General features: G+C 35.3%; 1 protein-coding gene and 1 non-coding gene across 2 annotated transcripts in view; both read left to right on the top strand.

Moving 5' to 3' along the window:
* The window catches only part of LRP1B (LDL receptor related protein 1B), a 1,301,643-nt gene that overhangs the window by 859,968 nt on the left and 418,505 nt on the right, over window positions 1-23,170 (top strand). Inside the window, exons 35-36 of the mRNA XM_040971988.1 lie at window positions 20,558-20,692; window positions 21,271-21,400. Coding sequence (XP_040827922.1) covers window positions 20,558-20,692; window positions 21,271-21,400 — 265 coding nt within the window. The remainder of the gene's footprint in view (window positions 1-20,557; window positions 20,693-21,270; window positions 21,401-23,170) is intronic.
* LOC121151000 lies at window positions 11,229-11,335 on the top strand. The gene has a single exon (XR_005883092.1). It is a non-coding gene; the product is annotated as a U6 spliceosomal RNA (small nuclear RNA).

Here is a 23,170-nt window from a genome sequence, read left to right as displayed (position 1 = left end):
GAAGTTGATTTTTATCCTCAATCCTCCCCTTTGCTTCCCGTTTCTCCATGATCCTGACAGCCACCAATCAACATTCCCTTGTACACTTCCTGTGTACAGTTTGGGTACTCTTCCATGTTGTTGTAGCTTATCAATTAAAGCATGCTTGACTTGATAATAATTTACCTTGCTGTAGCATTGCTTTTTCTGTTCCTCAGTAGTTAATCACTCTCTTTGATTTCTTGAGTAGAACAACTTCTGTGTCCGCTGTTTAAAATAGATTATTATTGATCACTAAAAACAACTCATATCAACAAGCTTTTTCCCAAGTCATTAACTTCTGATATTTCATGAAATATGCTGAAATGAATCTGAAATTGTATTCCAGGTAGTGAATTGGGATTCCTGAGAAGATAATGTGATTCTATCCAAGCCCCTGGTGTTTCAGGTGGAAAGCTTCACTGATCCCTTAAAAATCCGCAGGCAGCATGTAGTTGTTGTTTTAATCTGTTCAGTTCCTATTGTGTTTTCTACATGCAGTATTTAATGCATTTACATTGTCGATAGATAAGAACTTACTGTTGTCATTTAGTTGTTTGTTTTCTACTTTCTGCTTTGATTTTGGTTCCTGTCTCCCTGTGTTAAAATCCTCTTTGTAGTTAATTGACTGCTTTTTATTGAGGTGTTTTAGTTCTTTGCTTGTTATCTGTTACTAATATTTGTTTTCATTTACTGTGAGGTTTACAAAAATAACAAGAAGTTTTCTTATGGTAAAAATGTTGCTTATAAAGAGAAATTGCTTATTAGTAGATACTACTAATAATAGAATATACATTCATCCCATTCTTTGCGTTTTTAACTTTTACTGTCCTCTTTTTACAGTTCTCTATATTTCCTATTTCTTGTCATATCAATTAGGTATCATGTCAGTGGTTTTGTTTCCTAGAATTCATATTAAAGTTGAAAAAATTATTCACTGAGTTTATAAAATTATGACTTTTTGAATATGTAGTTACTCCTTTAAAATATATTTATCTACCTGTTTATCTGTTTCTTTAAAAGACAGAATGCCAGAGACAGTGAAAGATCTTTCATCTGCTGATTGTCTTCTTAGAAGGCCTCATGTCTAGCCGTGGATCAGGCTGAAGCCAGGAGCCACAAGCTTCATCCTGGTTTCCCACAAGGGTGGAAGGGGCCAAAACACTTTGACAACTTTACTGGGTACAAAATTCTTGGTAGTGTTTTCCTTCAGCCCTTTGGAAATCTCATCCTATTACTTCCTAGCCTCTAACTTTCTGCTGGCAAGTCTGCTCTGATATACTATAACATTTGTTCTGTCTCTTTGCTACTTTGTCTTTAACCTGAGAGGATTTGACTATAATGTACTTCGGGATAGACTGGAATGAGCTCCATGTGGTTGAAGATCTTTAAATCTTGTATATGGATGAGACTGATTTGAGAAAGACACTGTGAGTGAAAATCTGAATGCAGACAATTTAAGTTTGGACAGCTTTAGAGTGTTGTACAAGGCTGACCCCTGTAGAGGAGAAAAGAAAGGAAGTGCTAGAGAGCTAGACAGTTCTAGGAAATTGAAAGCCAAGACTGACAGGGAATGCCTCTGCCAAAGCTGCCATACAAAGGACTTCTGCATTTCTCCGGAATGGGTCTGTTTCCTAATTTACACCACATTGTCATCTCTCTTGAATACGGGGAATTTCATAATTAGCATTAAGATAATTTATCAAGGGATCTTAAACCACCTCTAGTGCTCTGGTACCTAAGATGTTTCAGGAGTCACTATATTCCTGGTTCCCATATCTTCACTGTCAAGTCTCTTTTTAACATAGCATCCCTAATTTTGATATGTATTTAAACATCTTTGAAGCTCTACTTGAATTTCTGTTGGATGCTCAGTTGTGTCCACTGTTGTACTGGAAGAGGTAAGGGCTATTTTGTGATCTAACAGATCAGGCTTTCACATTTCATTGTAACTGCTAGCTAACAGCTGTCAGCTTTTCATTATTCCTCTGCAGAGTGCCATTAAAATGTAGCAGTCACCAGGCAATCCTGCTGTCCTTGACAGTATCATTTGCTCTTTTTTTTTTTTTTCAAATACACGAGTCATCGTACCTGCATGCATGATCCCTCCTAAACTAGATGTTATTCCATATCCTTTCTCACAATATTTTTAACAACTAGTCCTTCACATCTTGTATATATTGTTGCCCCACAGATCAATCAGAGCTATGCCCTCCCTGGCATTTATTGAACAGTAAGGAAGCCCTGGATACCCATACTACTAGGTATTTTCTCAGATCCCTCCTGCCACCATTGTGCTTGTTTTGCCTTTCAAGCAGTAGAGCCAAGCCAGGATTACCTGTATAAGTTTTGTAGTAAGAAAACAACCTGTGAAAGGAAATGAGTAACATTGTTCCTTTGCAGTGTAGACCTGACCCACACAGAAGAAAGAAGAAAGTGAAGTAGATGAGGTAGGGGAAGTTATACACTGCGGTGCAGATTTAAGAACTTTTGAGAAAGCTAGCTGGCTGCCAGAATCATCTGTACAGCATAAGTTGCCCATGAGAGAACCTCTATAGTTTGTAAGGAATGGGTCTTCATCATAACCTCTGCTTTACACAATCATTAGCTGAAAGGTGTAACGTGGAAGCAGATATTGAATACAATACTTAGGACCATCTGTCGGTTGCATACCCTAAAATTACAGATCTTAGACATGTATGTTCACAACCCAGGGTTTTCCTGAGATACTGCACTATTAATGTTGGCGTCAATAGTCTGGGCACAACTGGATATTTGTCATCTTAGCTGTGTCAGTGTCATGGCTAACCGCATGGCCATCATCATAGTTATAAATCTTAGGGATACACAATGGGCATAGTGGTTAAGATGGTGCTTGGGATACCCATATTCTATTTTGGAATGCATAGTTCCAGTTCCAGTTCCACTCCTGATTGCAGCTTCCTGCAGCGGTGCACCCTCGGAAATATTACACTATCACAAAGTTTTTGAGTCTCTGGCATCCACATAGATCAGGGTTGTATTTCTATCTCTTGAATTTCACTTGACCCAGCTCCAAATACTGCAGCCCCAGAAAATGGGAGATATTATTTTTCTCTTTGTGTTTCTCTGTTTTCTTCAAACAACAATAATAAAAATTATAGCATATAGTCTTAATTTATTAGAACTAAAGTTTATCATAACATATGAACAGGCTTTATACAGAAGTCAATTTAGTTCTCAAAAAGTATTTATGGTTTTTATTTTTATTCCTCTTATGTCTCAGTGCAGGGCATTACTCCTTGCAACACAGTCTTGGCTTCTTCCAGGCTGGTCCCTCATATGAATGTTAATCATGCCTTTCAGTCAATTTTGATGAATGAAAAAATATGAAGACATAAGATATTTCCATACTTTTAGGCTGCTTCTACCCAATTAATGCCAATCTCTTAAATTAGAGATATGACTTTTATCACTACTGGTTAGTTAGATCTTTTCTAGTATTTTATATGATAAAACTGCATAATGAACTTTTTCTATGTGATTTCTTTTACCTGACACAGTACTTCTTGACATTCATCATGATGATACCTGTGTAAGTGTAATGTTTCCATTTGTTGTTGAAAATATCCATAATTTGATTCTGCAAGTCTGTCTGTTCTTCCCTTGATGACATCATTATTTTTTTGACTCATCAATAAAACTTTACAAGTTTTTGAATGAATGTTCTCAAACACCAGAATTAGATTGTTGACACTGTAGATTTCCTGAAGCAATTGTCTTTCCTTCTGTAGACTCCTGTGCAGCTATCAGTTGACTGCTCATTGTTTTTATTTTAAGATTTAAGGAGCTTATACCTTACAGTAAGGTACACACACAAACACACGAGAGAGAGACAGAAAGAGGGAGAGAGAAAAACTTAGATCCCTTGATAACTGAAAACATTTCAAGTTACTAACTTCAGAACAAGTTATTACCCTTGATATATCCTTCTTGAGATGTCTAACAAACTTTTCGAATTATTTCATGTATATTCTCACTGCATGTAATTTTCTTGAGACTTTTCTTATCTCTCTCTAGGAAATACTATACTTGTTTTTAACTGCTGAGCATTTTCTAAATATATATAATTACATTTCTCTTTATTTACCTGATAATGTCAGCTGATGTAAGGATTTTTATTATTATTTTTCATCTCACCTCATTATCTTTCTAATCAACTGTAATGTTTAACCTAACATCAGCATTAGCATGCTTTAATTGAGCTGACAAATCATTCCTAAACTATTGCTTCAATACTCATTATATTTTCAGTAACCCTGCTTTCAATTTAGCAGAGACAAAGTATATGAATCATTTCCAAGACTAAGTCTCCAAACCTTCAGATTTTTTTTTGTTTGTTTGCTATTTAACTTATATTCTTATACCTAAAGTGGATTCTGTGGCAAATATAGTTCAGTTCAATTAAAATATTTTAAAAAGATTTAGGATGTATTGGTTTCTTGCATGTGTAGGATACTGTCACTGAAGTAAATTTTATCAGAAATTAGATTTTTTGGTATGTTTTCATATCATAGAAGCTTCTGAATTTCATTCAGAATGTTCAGTAAAATGGAGAATTCAATCTTGCACAACTCTTGAAATCTAACAAATACTTTCAAACATTAAGTAAAAGTAGACATAATCATGGATATCCATGTACCCATCACAAGTTTAAGCACATGACCAATCTCTTTCAGTTAATCCCAGCAAATTCCTGATATCAATTTTCTTGTCAAGTTTTTCTAAACAATTTGACAAAAAAGCAATCTGTCAGAAAGTTTCATAATTCTATCTTTCAGAATTTTGTAATGTTTTGGGTTGAACATTAGTTCTGAAACTCCATCAAGTTTTATTGATTTCATTTGAAATGTGTTTTAATTAGTTTTAAGAATATACCATGATATCAACATGATGGCTCAATGCTAACTTCTCACCTGGAAAGTGCCAGGATTCCGTAAGGGTGTCAGTTCATTTCCCTGCTGCAGCCATTTGGGAAGTGAACCAGAAGATGGAAGATCATTCTTTGTCTCTCCTTTTCTCCATAAATTGTATCTGTCTTTACAATAAAGATAAAATTGATATTTTTTAAAAGTCAGTCAATTTTAATATTTAGCTATAGGGTGCAATGTGTGGTGGTATTTCATAAATGCTTATTAATTTTTAAGTTGATTCAGTAATTAACTAAAATATTATTACCTGATGAATATTATAAATATTATAAATATTATTACCTGATGAAATTGCTTATCTTCCCATTTCCTTGTGTTATCCTTCTTTTGCTGTGAACAATGCTCTGCTTATTGCTTTAACCCTTTACTTGATTCTGTTTCTATAACATATCTTCAGTATAACTATGGAGAGAAGTAAAATCCCCACAATGATTAGACATGTCCCTTCAAAATAGAAACCAAATTATGAATACATCAAGGTAGATTCTAACCTATATATTCATGATCAAGAAACCAAGAGGAGAAAAGTACATAACTCTTACCATGTTGGTTAATTTCCTGTGTGACAAGAAGAAGAAATAAAGAAGATAGGCAGGTGAGAAATGACAAGATTCATATATGTAAAGGGAATAAGGCAGCCACAAACAGAAAGGGCATGCTGCAGTGTGCTGTGAGTCCAGTGGTTGCATGAGACTAAAATAGACAAGTGCAGCAGGTAGAGGCGGTGCTTACCAAGAGTGGAAACAAGGTACAGGTTCCGGGACTGAAGGGAAAATAAAATAAGGGGGAACAGAGTCCAGCATGGTGGTCTAGTGGTTAAAGTCCTTGCCTTGCATGCACCAGGATTCCATATGAGCGCCGGCTCATGTCCAGCTGCCCCACTTCCCAATGAGCTCCCTGCTTGTGGCTTGCAAAAGCAGTAGAGGGTGGCCCAAAGCCTTGGGACACTGAATCCACATGCAGATCCGCAAAAAGCTCCTGGCTCCTGGCTCCTGGCCTTGGATCAGCTCAGCATTGCCCATTGTGGCCACTTGGATGGAAGATCATTCACTCTGTATCTCCTCTCTGTAAATCTGACTTGCCAATAAGAATAAATAAGTGTTTTAAAAGAGGGTGAAGGTTGCATATGAGCTTTTTTTTGCTGCACATTTAGAAATTATAGTATGTATATGTTTCATATATGCAAACATACATAAAGAATTAAAAATGCACATTACAATAAGTGTTCAGATTATTTCACATACCAAGAAATACAAGTTAGTAATACTCCTGATCATGGATGGTCTTGTGAGATTTATTGAGGTACCAGGACCTCACCATGGGCTGATGAGCAATGTAAGGTGTGTGAATATTAAGCAAAGATGAGTTTCAGCTTATGTGATTCTGATACTTTTGAGAGTGACTTTAACAAAAAGAAAAATCCAGAAAAGGCTGATATTTGGTTGGATGTTACAAGCATTCAGAACAAGAGTATAATGAAGGCCTAAAGGAAACTGTGTGGTATATATTTGGTATGTATACATTTTTTTAAATTAAGGAGATAGATAAAATATGCAGGGCTTTCTGACTTACTGCATGTGGTGACAAGATGAATAAGGACTTGGAAAAGACCAAGGATAACTCAGCTCTTTAGCTTGATTAATCATCACTCTGTTTTTGCCCACAAGAGAGTACAGGTAAATGAAGAGACCAAAAGCTCTAGCAGGCTTTTATTCTGAGCTTTTCCATCTCATGGATTTGATTTTTTTAGGGAGGTTTGGTATTTATAATATGCAAAATATGATGTTGACTTTGAAATAAGTAAGTATGAAAAAAATAGGATTTTCCTCAAAGAATTCTCAATAAACGTTAGGAAACAACTGAAGTTTACTGTCGAATAATAGATAAAATATATGGCTAATAAATGCCTACAAGAAGCGTCTCTGCAAAGACTTAAGGAACATTCTTGAGCAGTTCAAGACTACCTATAATGTGCATAACCCTCAATTTGAAAATACTTTACATCAAATTCTATTTCTCCTCCTCCTTCTTCTTAATAATTTTTAGCAGAATGTATGTTCAAAAAAGAGTCTTTTTTCTTTAACTAGGAACTGATAATGGAGATAATTTTTTAGGTTAATTAATTAATTTATTCATTGCAATTTCAGATACTCAGGAGGAAAGACAGAGAGGAAGGCTTTCTGTCCACTGATTCATCCCCAAGTACGTACAAGGCCTGGAGCTAAGCCAATCTGAAGCCAGGAGACCAGACATTCTTCTGGGTCCCCACAAGGATTCAGGGTCCCAAGGTTTTGGGCCATCCTCAACTGCTTTCCTGGGCCACAAGCAGGGAGCTTCCTGAGAAGTGGTTTTGCCAGGATTAGAACCAGCGCCCTAATGGAATCCTGGCGTATGCAAGGCAAGGACTTTAGCCTGTAGGTTACCACATCAGGCCTAGAGCTAATATTTATACTGTGTCTTATTTGGTTGGCTCTGGGTCAACAAAAATTCAGGCAAATTAGATGAGAATTGTGTCGGGCCTGATGTGATAGCTTAGTCCTCTCCTTGAACATGCCAGAATCCCATATGGGCACCGGTTCCAATCCCTGCAGCCCTGCTTCTCATCCAACTCCCAGCTTGTGGACTGAGAAGGCACTTGAAGACAGTACAAAGCTCTGGGACCCTGTACCCCCGTGGGAGACCCAGAGAAAGCTCCTGGCTCCTGGATTTGGATTGGCTCAGCTCCAGCCATTGCAGCTGCTTGGGGAGTGAATCATTGAACAGAAGATCTTCCCTGTCTCTCCTCTCTGTATATCTGCCTTTCCAATAAAATTAAAATAAATCTTTTAAAAAATAACCTTAAAAATAATTGTGTCAGGAAAAATAATCAGGCATATATATGCAATCTGTGAATATAAATATCCGTGGTTCTATGTAATGTTTGAATTAATTGATATGAACAGACATTTAAGAAGGCGATTCAAACCTCATTTTTATTCTTTAGAAATGTAAATAATGACACTTCAATGAAGAATATTGTTTTCAGGTACCCCTGACCCGCTAAGTATGATCATGTGAAGTTTGGAGCAAATCTTCTGTGACTCTGGTGGCAGAAGCTTTGATTAGAACATCTTCATTAAAATAGGGGCTGCCCTTGTGCATAGAAGTTCAATTCCAGCATGAAACACTTCATGCATGGTGACCTTAAAACACAAATAATGATTATTTTTCAAGGAATGGTCTTTCAGTTTGTTTTCTTAGATTGATTTAGTTAAAATGAGATTCTTTTCCCTTTGCAAATAGAATATGGAAATATTTTTAAACTTATCAAAGTATATACATTAAACTGAAAGCACATTAAAACTCTAGAGGAAATAAATTATTCAGTTGCTTAATTACTTTCTCTTTTATTCTATCATATACTGTTTATTTTTAAGTAGCTAATAAATTATTATGCATGAAATATGTGTTAGGCATTAAAGATAGTTATTTAATATTTACAACACCATTATTCTCATATTAAATATTAGGAAAATGGACAGAAAATTTAAATAACCTGATCAAACAGGCACGAAGTAATAAATTCCTCATGCGAGATTGTGACTTAGAACTCAGTAACAAACCATTAGTCCTTGTGCCTGATTCTTCTCATACATAAATGTTTTAGGTGTGTTTTTTGTTATATTTTTGTTGTTGTTACATCATTTTTTGCATCATTTTTTAATTAGACAATTTAATGTGAAATCTAGACTTTTCTGGTAAAGAGAGTTTTTTTTTTATGTTATATATAGCACCTTTGTATGACTTGTTGATTTGAGAGACATGTCAGAAATCATACACTGAAGAACAAAATTCCTGCATTTTCACTATCAAAAGTAAAATTAAAAGTAGGGGTGTCATTGTACAATGGCATAAAAAGATGATCTTGCATCTGCAGCACCAGCATCCTGTATTTTTTGCCAGTGTAGTCCTGGCCCCTCCACTTCCAATCCACCTTGCTGCTTAAGTCCTGAGCAAGTAGCACAGCATGTTTGAAGGCCTTGGGACTATGCACCCACATAAGAGACCAAAAAAGATCCTGACTCCCAACTTTGAAAGAGCCCAACTCTGAAAAAGCCAGAATCTATCAGTCTCTCTATCTCTGTAACTCTTTCAAGTATAAATCATATATATATATATATACACACATATACACATATGTGTATATGTATATACACATACATGTGTGTATGTGTGTGTGTGCAAAGTGGAACTTGAATAGCAATATTATCTGACGTATGTGAATTTTTCCTCAAGAAATGCCTGATTAGATACCTCAGATCATGTATCTATGCAAGATCATGTCTGAAAATTACAAATTACCTTTGGAAGGTGAAAAAGAATAAACTTACACAGTATGTCTAGGAGTTGCTGCTGCTCCACTTCTAATCTAAAGGAGATGAGAGTAACAGCACTCTAGTTCTACCCTGCAACCTGAAATTTGGAATTAGACACACAAGTACTGTGGAAACTAACGCGATGCACATGAATATGACACAATGCAATGACATTGAAGATAAGAAACAATGAAATCTTAAAGAGTGGAAGATTCTTTCCATTACCCTTAGAGGAAACAGTTTGAAACATGAAAGTGAAATTGCTTTTATAATAAGTATGTTTAATGCAAATTGTATTCAGAATACAAGCAGGCATATATTTCTTCTTTGATAAAAGAGCAATTTAAAGGAGAATGCACATTATCTAAGGGTTCATAACATTGTGCCTTAGGGGGATTAAGTTATCTAAAACTTTGGAGGCCTGCAGATTTTATTTATTTACTCACAAAGAAGGGGTTCTTCATGATTTGTTGCTGTAAGAAAATTGCCTCTTAGCTTTTGTATTGATTTGCCTTTCTCAAAATGAGGGAAGCAAATGTAATCCATTAGCTCTTTGTGCCTAAATTTTAATATGGAGTATCAGGAACTTGAGCCGTTACTAAGCTGCAAAGTATTTAAAGATATGCTTTGAATATTTGAAATAATAAAGATTTGAACTTAACTCAAACCTGTAATGAAATGTTGGATAGTTCCTATAAAGAAAAGAGATCTTTACCCTAAGTTTTCCATTCAGCCACATGAAGATAACATGGTGGCCAAAGTAGCCAAACAGGAAGTGGATCCTGAAACTAAATAGTATTTGAACAAAATCTAGCTTCTACATTCATATTTTTAGCTATTGTAGATAATTATTGAGGATATTAAATTAAGCCCAAACTGCTGGTTTTATCCATCAGAGGATGGAAAATGTATGCCTGGATATGTGCCCAACATAAATGATTGCGCATACACATTATTCAGTGTAAGCAAAAATAGTTACAGCAGTATTCAAAATAGCTAAAAATGAAATAAAACGTGGCTCCTGAAAATTGGTTGAAAGCATGTGGTAGGGCTCTGTATGATGGATCAGTGGCTAAACCCTCACCTTGGAAGTGACAGGATGCCATATAGGCATAGGTGCCTGTCCTGACTGTTTTAATTCGAATCTGGTTTCCTGCTTGTGGCCTGGGATAGCAGTAGAGGATGGTTCAGAATTCATTCATTTGGGATACCCTGAAGAAACTCCTGGCTCCTGGCTTTGGATCATCTCAGTTCCGGCTATTGTAGCCAGTTGAGGAGTGAATCAACGTACAGACGATATTTCTCTCTCTTTGCTTCTCCTTTCCAATAAAAATAGGCAAATCTGCCTTTCCAATAAAAATAGATAAATATTTAGGGGGGAAAGTTCATAATTTTTGTTTTATGGGAAATCAAGGTACATGTTACAGAAGGAATGAGTCTAACAGTCACAATGTGGAATGAAAACAAGCCAAAAAAAATACCATCTTTCTTTTTATGAAACATGTTTTTATAAAAGATTCTATGGTACTAAATGTCAGAACAGTGGTTACCTGTGAGGAAGGAGGAGAACTACTTAAATAAAGAGAACTAGGGTCATACTGGGATGCCAGCAGTATTTCTTCTTTGACTCATGGAGGACTTCCATATGCTCTAGTATATAAATATGTAAAATTAGCATTAGCACAGAGTGAAGTATATAAATTAAAAAGATGTTTGAGGCAGGGTAAAAAGAAAACAATACACTTAATAAAGAATGTCAAGTAGTATGTCTAAAGTTTGTCATTAATCCAACACGTTTATCACTGATATGAATGATATAAAACTATATCAAATTTGCTGATATTACATAAGGTATTGTATGTTGTATGATTTTCAAAAATATATTGTGCTCGCTTTGGCAGCACGTATACTAAAATTTGAATGATACAGAGAAGATTAGCATGGCCCCTGCACAAGGATGACACGCAAAAATATAGCAGATAGTATATGTGATCAGATTAAGCAAGCCAACATTTACTGAAAATAAAAACAATATGAAGTTTATATTGAATTTTTTTCAAATGCCTTCTCTGCATCTATTGAGATGATCATATGGTTTTTATTCTTCATTTTGTTGATGTGGTGTATCATGTTTTTGATTTGTGTATGTTAAACCAGCTTCATGCTGGGATAAATCCCAGCTTATCCATGTGAATGATCTGTCTGATGTATTATTGAATTCCATTGGCTAATATTTTGTTGAGAACTTGTGCATCATCAGGTATGTGAGTCCTAGTTCTCTTCTATTGTGTTTCTCTCTGGCGTTGGTGTTAAGGTGATATCGGTTTGTAGATTTTAGAAGGATTGCCTCCCTATCCCTTTTATTAAATAGATTTTGAGAATTAGTGTAAATTCTTCTTAAAATGCTTCGTAGAATTCCACATTGGGGTCATCTGGTCCTGGGCTTGCTTTATTTGGGAAGGATGTAATTACTAATTAAATCTCTGTCCTAATTATTGGTCTATTTGGATTTTATTGACTTCATGATTCAGTTTTGGTAAATTCTGTATGTCAGAAATCTATCCATTCTGATTTGCTGGGGTATACTTCTTGTAGTAGTTCCTAATGATTCCGTTATGTCCATTATTCTCTTTCCATTTTGTCAGATTTTATTGATTCATTCTCCTCCCTCTTTTTTTTTTTTTTTGATAAATTGGGCCAGTGGTGTAACTATTTTATTGATCTTCCTAGGAAGTAACTCTTCTTATGTAAAGGATATCATGGTTTCTATTTGTTTATTTCATAATTGCTAGTATTTCTTGTTTTCGGCTAATCTGAGTTTATTTTGTTATTGTTTTTCTGACTCCTTCAAATATATAGTCACCTCGTTTACCTGGTGCCTTTCCAGTTTCTTGAGGTGGGCACTGATTGCAATGAACTTTCCTCCTACCATGGCCTTGACCATATCTCACACGATTTGATGAGTTGTGTTGATGCATTTATTTGTTTCAAGGAATTTTTTTGCATCCTTTTTGATTTATTGTATAACCCTTTGTTTATTCAGGAGCATATGATCTTGTTTCTTACTTCTGCAAGCAGATACCCAATTATCCCTAAAGAAGTGAGAAAGAAGACCCCCTCCCCTTACACAAAAATCAACTCTAAGTCAATCAAGGGCACCTCCTTTCTCCCTATTCTCCCACCCCCACTGTTTTCTGCTTAGTATTACAACAGTATAGTCCTTCATCAACAGTCACAAGTCCGTCCTTCTGCTATTTAAGTGTATCATGACATTGTAGGTACAAACATGGATGTTTATTTGTATAAAAAGACTTGCTATCATTTGACAATATGTGGTTTTCCCTTTTGTTCTGATGTGAATTTTTTTTTTTTCAAAATAAGTGCCCACTCTAAAGCTAGAAGCCAGGAGCAACTTTTATGTTTCCCACATAGGCACAGGGACACAGGCTTGTGGGCTGTACTCTGCTGCTCTCCCGGGCACATTAGTGGAGAGTTGGGTCAGAATTAGAGGAGCTGGAACACGAACCAACACCCATATGAAATGGCAAGGCTACTCACTATGCCACACGACCAGCCCCCATGATCAGAGTTTTAAAAATTCATACTCTATGTTAATGATGTGATCACTTATAATGGTAGAAACAGTGTCTGTCTTGTTCATCCCATAAACTGATGTCGGTGATAAATGGCAAGAGTGATATGTTTACGTATAAAGCAATTTGGAGATATACTAATACATCATATGCATCTGATGAATAGTAGTGATTAATACCAAAATATCATGTTGAAATAATTATAAACTAAGTTATGATAGTCTTTATTTTGCTTCAATATCTCTATTTACTTTATGATATCATTTTGTGATGCATTTGCATATATCCTGGGAATTTCCTTACCCTCTCCCCAAGTTCCCCCCGCCACTGAGTTCCCCTGTATCATTACTATAGTATAGTTCTTCATAGACAGTCATATGTTCATCATTGTGGGCATGGACAATGGTAAAGAGTCCAGAATCCTATTGTCAAGATATAGTTAACAGTTTCATTGGGAGTCCATGTTTGATCTAGATTTAGAGATAAATGTTGCATTGTATCCTCACATCTGGATATGATAGTCTCCATTACACAGTTACTAGACATCCCCTTAAATGAAAAGCCACAATACAAAATCAACAGTAGGAAGAAAAATAGAAATTTATAATGCCATGAAGTTAAATAAACATGCTGATGGATATGGTAATCTTTATTACACAATCACTGTACATCCCCATAAATGAAAGGCCACAAAACAATCAACAAGAGGAAGAAAAAAACCAAAAACTTACAGCTCCATGAAGTTAAATAACATGCTACTGAATGACTAATATGTCACTGAAGAAATGTAAAAGAAAATCAAGAACCTTTTTGAAGAAAATGATGGTACTGTATGATCTATGAGTCAGGAATGAGAAACAAAGTGTTTTGAAGATGTGAAACTAACAAAATCAAAATCCCATGATACATAATTTCTGCTGATCTTTGTTGGTGAGATATGTCTTCTGTAGCAACAAATAGATGGGTTTTGTTTTTTAATCCAGTCTACTAATCTATATCTGGTTGATGAGTTTAAGCCATTTACATTCAGGGTGAATATGAATGGGTGGTAATTTGGTCCTGTCATTTTAGCAATAGGTTGTTCATTGGTTTAGTCTTCTGTTGTCGTTTGCCTGGGATGTTCTTCACATTTGCCTCTGGTTTTTGTGAGTGCTATTCCTCTTCTCTGTCAAGAGAACATCTTTAAGTATCATTTGTAGGACAGGTTTGGAAGAGGCAAATTTTTTTAACTTTTCTTGACTGTGGAAAAATTTTATTTCATTTTTAAACACAAAAGAAAGCTTTGCTGGATATGTTATCCTAGGCCGACAATTTTTTTTCTTTTAGAAACTGGAATATCTCACTCCATTCTCTTCTTGCCTGTAGAGTTTCCTGTGAGTTTAATTGGCATTCCTTTATATGTCTATTGATTTTTTTCCCTTGCACATTTAAGGATCTTGTCCTTATGTTCAATTGAAAAGAGCTTGATTATCATGTGTCATGGTGAAGATCGCTTTTGGTTAGCCCTGTTGGGAGTTCTGTGCCCCTCCTGGATCTTGTTTCCCAATTCTTTCTCCAGATTAGGGAAATTTTCCCTTATTATTTCATCAAATACATTTTTAAACCCAGTTATTTTTCTGCTCCTTCTGGGACTCCCATAACTCTTATATTGGGCCTTTTTTTTAAAAGATTTATTTTTTATTATTTTTTATTGGAAAGGCGGATATACAAAGAGGAGAGACAGAGAGGAAGATCTTCCGTCCGATGATTCACTCCCCAAGTGAGTGCAACGGCCGATACTATGCCAGTCTGAAGCCAGGAGCCTCTTCCGGGTCCCAAAGCTTTGGGCTGTCCTCGACTGCTTTCCCGGGCCTCAGGCAGGGAGCTGGAAGGGAAGCGGGGCCACTGGGATAGAACCGGTGTTCATATGGGATCTCGGGCATGCAAGGCAAGGACCTTAACCACTGCGCCACCACACGGGGCCCTATATTGGGCCTTTTAATAGTAACTTTCAATTGTTAAATCACTTTTTTTTTTTTTTTAGCTTGACCCAGCTCTGCTTCCAGCTTTTTGTTTGTTTCTCCCTGGTGAAAGGAAATATCTTCCAATTCTGAAATTCTTTCTTTGGCTTTCTATTTTGGAGACTTTCCACTGTACTGTTAATTTGTTCCACTATATTCTTCATTTCTGATATATCAGCTTTCATTTGATGTATTTCCTGCTTAACAGGTTGCTTAAATTTTTAGAACTCGTGAATTGTGTGCTTCTTGTTGTAGATAAGAAGCTTTATAATATGTGTTTTGAATTCTGTATCTTCCATTTTCTCGATATCTTGTCAGTTAACTCTGAGGTTGGCAAAGGGTTTTGCTCCTTTGCAGGGGAGTCTTCAGCAATATGCGTTGTACTTATGTCTCTTTTTTTCTTGGTCTTTGTACTTCTGATGATCAGATTCTTCTCCTTGGGACAGGTTTCTAAGCTGTGTCAGCCACAGGACTACAATTTGGTTTTACTTATTGTGATGGACACATAGGTCTTGGTTTGCAGAAAATCTATTTTATATCTACACTGTAACATTTTTCTCACCTTTTAACTTGGTTGTTACCCTAGGCAAAACATTTTTGATCTAATTAATATTTTATCTCATAGATATATTCCTCAATTTGGTATGCATTCCATTCAAAGTGTTTATTCAAGTTAAAATATCACTGTGAAAAAATGAGAAAAGGAATTTGAATATGAAAGGATGAAATGCTTTTCCTATCATGTTTGTCCTCATTAATGCATCCTTTCATTAGTACTTTGATCACTCAATCTCAAATGCACTCAAATGCCCCCCCTCCCGCCCCCGCACATATGGAAGGCTCAAGCTGAAGGAAAGGGGGAAGAGACAAGGGGAACAGTTTTGGAAGACTTAGTCCGATTATCCCACGTGGCGTTTCACAGGAAAGGCAGGTCCCTGTGAGGACAAGATTCATCAGTGTTGTGAAATGTTGGTCTGAGCCATTTGGAAATAGGCTTGGTATTACTAACTGTCTTCTGCACATGTGACTACTTTTGACTAAAATTGGGTAAATTATAGTCTCTACCCATGAAATATCTAGCAATCTAAATCGAAGAAGTAATAAATCTAATATATTACTAAAATATATGCAAAATATAGCAATATACAAAAGCATTTCAAGTGGTTCATGAGAAAATGAAATGTAGATTTAATTTTGTTAGAGAATTTTAAAACCATACATATTTTTCACAACAGCTATCTCCTATGAATATTTTGAGAGTACATTATATTTTTGGATGGAATGTTTTGTTAATTATATTGAAAAGAATACTGCGGGACTGGGAAACCCATTGGAGAGAAACAAAAGCTATCAGAATGTCACAATCTTTTATTCTATCTCTTGTTTTTGTAAAGATTGTTGTCACTGTCTTTGAATATTTGAAAATATATTTGTCTATACAAGTATCTTATATGCTTTCCATCTCCTACCATTATGATTGCTGTGATTTCTTTCTTTGCATACCTTTTTTCCTTGATGCTGTAATGATATGAATTATATGTTTCTCTTATGAGTCTCACATATTGTATTTTAAAAGATTTATTTATTTATTTGAAACCCAGGAAGCGAGAGTCCATCCTCTGATTTACTAGTCAAATGGCTACTATAACTGAGCCATGCTGAAACCAGGATCTGGGACCTCCATCTGAGTCTTCCACATGGAAAATAAAAGGGCCTAAGAACATGGATTATCTGTGGATGTCTTCTCAGTCACAATATTAGAGAGTAGTAAATGGAGAGTGAAGCAGCTGGGACTCAGACCACTGCCCCTATAGGAATATGGCATGACAGGTTGTTTCTGAATCCACTGCACCACAATGCTGACCCCCTGTTTTACTCACTTATTCACTCAGTGTTTACTCTGGAGTAATTATGTACCACCTGTTCTAGATGCCAGAGATTAAAAAGTAATCAAAATAAGTCCCAGCATTCAAAGGAATTATATTGCTGTGAAATGAAATAGATACTGGAGGTAGGTGTTTGGCCTAGTCATTAAGATAATCATGTCCCACTATACAAAACTTGATTTTGATTTCGTGCTTTGTTTTGAAATCCTGGTTCCTGCACATCAAGAATGTAGGAGGCAACAGGTGATGGCTTAAGTGATTGTGTTCTTGTTACCTACATCGGCATTGAATTTCTTGCTCTTGATTTCAGGCCCATACTGGCCTCATATCGTTCAGCAATTTGGAGAGTGAAAAGCAAATGGAAAGATTCTGTCTCTCTGTTACACACACACACACACACACACACACACACACACCCCTTTTGTGTCTCTCTTCTTGACTCACAAAGAAGCAGAGATACTTAAAACACTAAATAAATAAAAGAGTAAAAATAATGTGTTTCATACTGAAATGTGCTATCGTAACAAAGTAATTTTATGATCATTGCTCATTTATTTTAGAGATGGATGGAAAACAGAAGGCCAAGAGGAGAGAAAGAGAGAGAACGCTCCACTTTGCTAGCTAACTCCTCAGATGCTCGCAATGGCCAGAACTGGAATGAGCAGTAGTTGTGAGGCAGGAGTACAGTACAGAGCTCCTATATTGGTAGCAGGGGTCGCATTACTTGAACTCTCACTGTTGACTCTCAGACTGCACTTCATTTGAAAGTTGGAGGCAGCAGTTTGAGCAGGGAACCAAATCCAACCACTCCAGTGCTGAATGAAGGCATCTTTACTCCTCTGGAAGCCATTTTGTAGAAAAGTCAGGAAAAGTTTCAGTAAAAAGGGAATACTTGAGGTGAATTAGAACTGAGAAGAACTGAGAAAAATACTTATTGGACAGAAAGAAAAGGAAATTTTTGTTGTTAAAAAAAAAACCACCTTAGACTCAAGAGCATTTGCTTTCTTTTGGGAACAGGAAGAATTATATTGTGGAGATAGCTGAGTGGCAAGAATAGAAAATCAGCAGATGAAGGAGAAGTCAGCGTGTGGGTAGATAGATCATCAGTATTATGGGTTAGAGGTTTGATTTTAATTCATGAGATGAGAAGTAATAAAAGTGTGTAAGAATATTGGGAACAAAAATGGTCTTGTTACACTTTCTAGAAACTGCTATTCCTAAGTATAGAGAAGAATCAAGTAAAGACAGACAAAAATAGGGGCTTAAATCATAATTAAGAGGCTGTTGTGAGCTTATGGAAATGTATCAGAAACAAAAATTTTAAAAAGCTCTTGGAAGGCATAATGGTGTTTGGTGGGGGCAGTGTTGTGACACAGCAAATGAAGCTGCTGCCTACCAATTCAGTTCCCTGATAATGTGTCTGGGGAAGCAGAAAATGATGACTTTGCCACCACATGGGAAACTTGGATGGAATTCCTAGCCTTTGCTTTGGTTTCACTTAGCACTGACTTAGACTTTTGGAAGAGTGAGTACATAAGTGAGAACTCTCTGTCAGTAACTAACATTCAAATAATAAAACAATTGCTTAAGTGTGGGAGGTAGTTGAAAGGTAGATTTTTGAAAGAAATAGGGAAACCATCAATATTTGATAATGGATTAAATATTAGAGTAGTTTGTGGGAGATTCCATGTGGAAAATGGGGAAATGTAGCAAGTGACAAACATAAAGGTTTCATTTCAATTAACAATGTCTGGAAAAGGCATCCATCACACCGTCATGACAAAGATTGCCATGGGGAAGAGGTTAAGGAAATGCTTCCAGAAATTCAAAAATCCAGAATTTGTGTTTCTTGTATTATGGCTATAAAAATGATATAGGCATTTCAATTTGTAGGCCAAATATTTGGAGACAAAAGCAGAACTCTTTTAAATTGCTTCATATTTATATAAAATAATGCTTATTTTGGTGTTAGATGTACTATTTCATTGAAGACAACACAATTAAGTAGTGCTTTTTCAAATTAGAAAATTAAAAGGTACTTTCTTTTCAGATCTATGTTTATATCATGATATGTCACATCTGGTCTGGTTCAAATAATTGTATAATGGACTCACGATTTATGAGAACAGGAGCTATTTGAAATATTTTCTGCAATAGGCTAAAGAACTAAAACCTGGTTTTATTTGAAATAGAATTCCCAAACTTACTGATAAATGGCTTTATTATACTAATTGCCTTTTCTCTATTTCTATAGTCTGTCACTGTGCCAGGAGGAAATTATATTGGTCTTAAAGGATTTGTTCTTCAAATAGGCTTATAGGTCACAACACAAAAACCTAACTAGTTCATGACAAATTTATTATTTAATGATTTGTCTCCAGTGTCTTTCTGGTGGCTGTGTTTAAAATCATTGGTCTATAATTGCCTCCCCTTTATGTATATGCATGCACATATATTTCATTTATTGTCTAGACACATTTTTCATTCAAATATTCAAAGGCATTGTTATTTAAAGACTCTATGATAGCAGAGAGCAATTCTTCAAGTATTGTAAGCCCATTTATACAATGGAAGTTTGGAAAATAATGAAAGAGGTTTATAGTTGACATTGGGGAAGCATTTAGTAGCAGAATAAAAAAATGGATTAAAAATGGATGATAAGGCGTTTTCAGACTTTACACATTTTGAATGACCTTGTGCTTAAAACACCCTTTATGTAGTTGAATGTATTTAAGTTTCATTTCATTGCCTCAAGTTTGTGACTTTATTAAGTTAGATAATAGTATCTTTTAGCAGAGTACTGAGGCTGAAGTGTAATCGTGAAGAAAAAGAAAATAAAAATGTATGATAGTTCAGGTTTGCAAGTTGACTAATATTGTTCCAGAAATAAATCTGGGACAGACTCTTGAAAGTCTACATTCATTGGTCAGTGCTGACTGGTGGGTTATCCAATACCACGGCAAGTGGAAGCAAGAGCAGCCTCAATCAGACATGCCCAGGGGCTTTAAGCAGCAATCATCCAATCAACTAAGAGCACTGTTACATGATTCAAATAATTCAGTCAATCAAGCTTGCATCGATGTACATACAAATTATCCAATCAACTATAATGGCGTAAAACACAGACACAATTAATTTAAGCATTGTGCATTTTTAACTAGTAACAGACAACTGAATCAGGCCAACATGTCATTCCAATTCCATGTACAGAAGATTTGGAGCATCAGCTTACTGCATGAGCTGCAAAAGAAAAGCAAGATTTCATCCAGGAGTGAGAAATTTTCTTGCAATAAGTACTCTCATTTACATTCATGGGGCTTTGCAAGAACCTGATAACCTTCCTATAACTCAGTGTTTGCAAGAATCCAAGATTATGGATATATCCTAGAAGTATTTCAGATATGCCCTTAGTATTGCTCTTTTATCATTGTATGTGCTGTCACCCGGGGACAATAATTTATAGATAAAATGGATGGGAAAATGAAGAAAGCAGTATTAAGTGTAATCTGTCATTTATGCACAAATATTTAATTTTTTAAAGTAAGAGATGTAATCTTTCATTATATTTTAATAGCTTTCTCTTATGTTGGTTAACAAATTTTCCTGAAGAATACGTGTACTCTACCACACCCAGGATGATAACTCAAAATGCCTTAATACAGTAAGATCCTAATAGTTATATTGACACCATTTATAGTGCTATTTTTTCTCTTTTTTTTTCTGTTTTGTCAATAGAAAATGATACCATCTACTGGACAGACATGGGCTTCAATAAAATTAGCCGAGCTAAAAGAGATCAAACCTGGAAAGAAGACATCATAACCAATGGCTTGGGCAGAGTTGAAGGGATAGCAGTTGACTGGATTGCTGGTATAGTTCACGGCTGTTCCTGCACTTCACATTTACTTTGTTAGAAACTCAAATTTCTTCATAAAAATTCTGTTTCTCAACCAACAATCTTCTTTTGGGTACCTGTAGCCATAGGGATAAATAGTCTCCTTTGCTATTGATTCCACTCTTTTCAATGCTGTTTGAGCATTTGAATAAATGTTTTTATGTAGCAGTAGATTATGTGGAGTTAAGCTGCACTAACTCTCCTGAGAGCTTCAGAAACAGGTAAAGAAAAGTGTCAGAGTGATCTTTTGCCTGAAGTCATTAGAAATGTAAATTTGATCACTTTCGGAGGGGAAAGTTTCAGATTATTTTTTTAACATATGTATATATCATTATCTGATTTGTATCACAAGTAGGTGATATTAGGATTGGCCATATTTGCACATTAGTTTATTTTTAGCTCATTTTATGTAATACAGATTTCAAAAAGGGTTATAGAAAGAGAATAATTTCTAGATCATTATACGATTGTTTAGTGTTTGCTTTTAGCCATGTTTGGATAATAAATTTTCTTCCCCACAACTGTATTATAAACATTTCTGTGTTTCTTTTAGGCAACATATATTGGACAGATCATGGATTCAATTTAATTGAAGTTGCAAGACTAAATGGCTCTTTCCGTTTTGTAATCATTTCTCAAGGCCTGGATCAACCAAGATCTATAGCTGTGCATCCAGAGAAAGGGTAATTTTAATGTTTATATATATATCTTCTTGGTTTCAAATGAATGACTTAAGTATTATTGAAAAAACACAGACATCTATGTTAATCTTTGTTTTGATTCACAAAATCTGGAAAAATTCCTTCCAAAATACCTTACCTACACAGGAAAAAAAATGGTTTCACTTTATCTGTGTATATTATACAATGATGTTTGATGAATTTGTAATTGTTATACATACTTTTATAAGTTCAAATAAGGACACAAAAACATTTCTATATATTCAATTTATATTTTTTTCCTAGAACTGTTAGTATAGTTAGATATTCCTTTTTTTTTTTTTTTTTTTGATGAGTGAAATGGCATTTCATAGTCCTGGCTCCATGGCCAGAAGCCAGGAACTTCCTCTGGGTCTCCCACACGGGTGCAGGATCACAAGGCTTTGGGCCATCCTCAACTGCTTTCTCAGGCCACAAGCAGGAAGCTGGATGGGAAGTGGAGCTGATGGGATTAGAACTGGCACCAATATGGGATCCCCGGCACGTTCAAGGCAAGAACTTTAGCCACTAGGCCACGCCGCCGGACCCACAATAATTCTTAAGTTGATTTCCTAACTTCAACAAAGGCCAGAGTATTTTTCTATCAAATATATAAATTTGATCAAGCAAAGGCTTTCAAAGAATCTTCATTGCCTTTTACAGAATATCCAGAATCTCCATTGTGATCCTTTTGAGTTAGGCTATGTGTATATAGTCAGTTTCATGTGCTGCTATAACTTTTGCCCTCTTAGTCTGTTTTTAAAACTTCTTTATTCTCAGCCTCTGCACTTCCTCCCTTTACCTTAATTATTCTTTTAATTTGTGCTAAATTTTACTTATCTTTCTCAGCTTTCCAGATAGGTTATATTATTTTATGATCCTGAGTCATCGATACTTTTGTTTCTCTAGTTGGTGTGCAGTTAAGTTTGATTATTTTTGTACAAGTGTTTGCCACAGAGCTAGAAATATTTTCAGTGAATTGGGTACTGTCTTTATTCTCTATCCCTTAATTCTGTGAGAAGAATCATGTGTATTTCATTGATTTGTCTACCCTTAGTGCTTAGTATTCTGGCTGTTAAATAATTACTAGATGGTTACTATTACTTTTCTCATAAATTGCAATGTGGGATAATTTCCTATTTTAATGTAACTACTCCTCACTTTAGTTTCTTGCATTTCTAGTATGACTTAACTTAATTTTTAAGGAGAAGAATTTTGTATTAATGGGAGGCCTATACCTCTTAGAACAGAATGTGAGTGAATCTGTGGTGGTTAAAAAATATACATATAGAAATAAATTTAAGCAACACTGATTTAGAATAAAATCTGATCTGTATGCCATATAAAGTCAGGTCTGTATAGGCTTTTTTCTAATTTTCTGACTCATTTCACTGTTTTGACAAATGTTGTAGAACATTTATACAATGTAATAGGAAATAAATATGGCTAATAGAGGCAGCTGACAGAAGGCAGGGTTATCACAGTCCAGCCTGAAACTGAAATAAGAATATAAGTTTTTTTTAAAACGGCTAAAATTATTCTAGGTTATAAATAATAAAAATTAGCTGAAGTATGTGAATTTTCTATTTTTAAACATTTTTACATTTTGAAAATTTTACCATTTAGTAATTTCTAAGATTTTACCACATTTACTTTATATGTAGACTTATACATACTATACTGTAGTTTTTGAAAGCTGCAACATTTTGCCACTTAATGTGAAATTCATGATAATGATCCTAATGTAAGATGAAA

Source organism: Ochotona curzoniae, unplaced genomic scaffold, assembly GCF_017591425.1.
Source record: "Ochotona curzoniae isolate NIBS_2020 unplaced genomic scaffold, NIBS_Ocur_1.0 contig_2210, whole genome shotgun sequence".
Taxonomy (NCBI): domain Eukaryota; kingdom Metazoa; phylum Chordata; class Mammalia; order Lagomorpha; family Ochotonidae; genus Ochotona; species Ochotona curzoniae.
The sequence above is the reverse complement of the archived record's forward strand: the minus strand, read 5'-3'. Positions and strand labels throughout refer to the sequence as shown.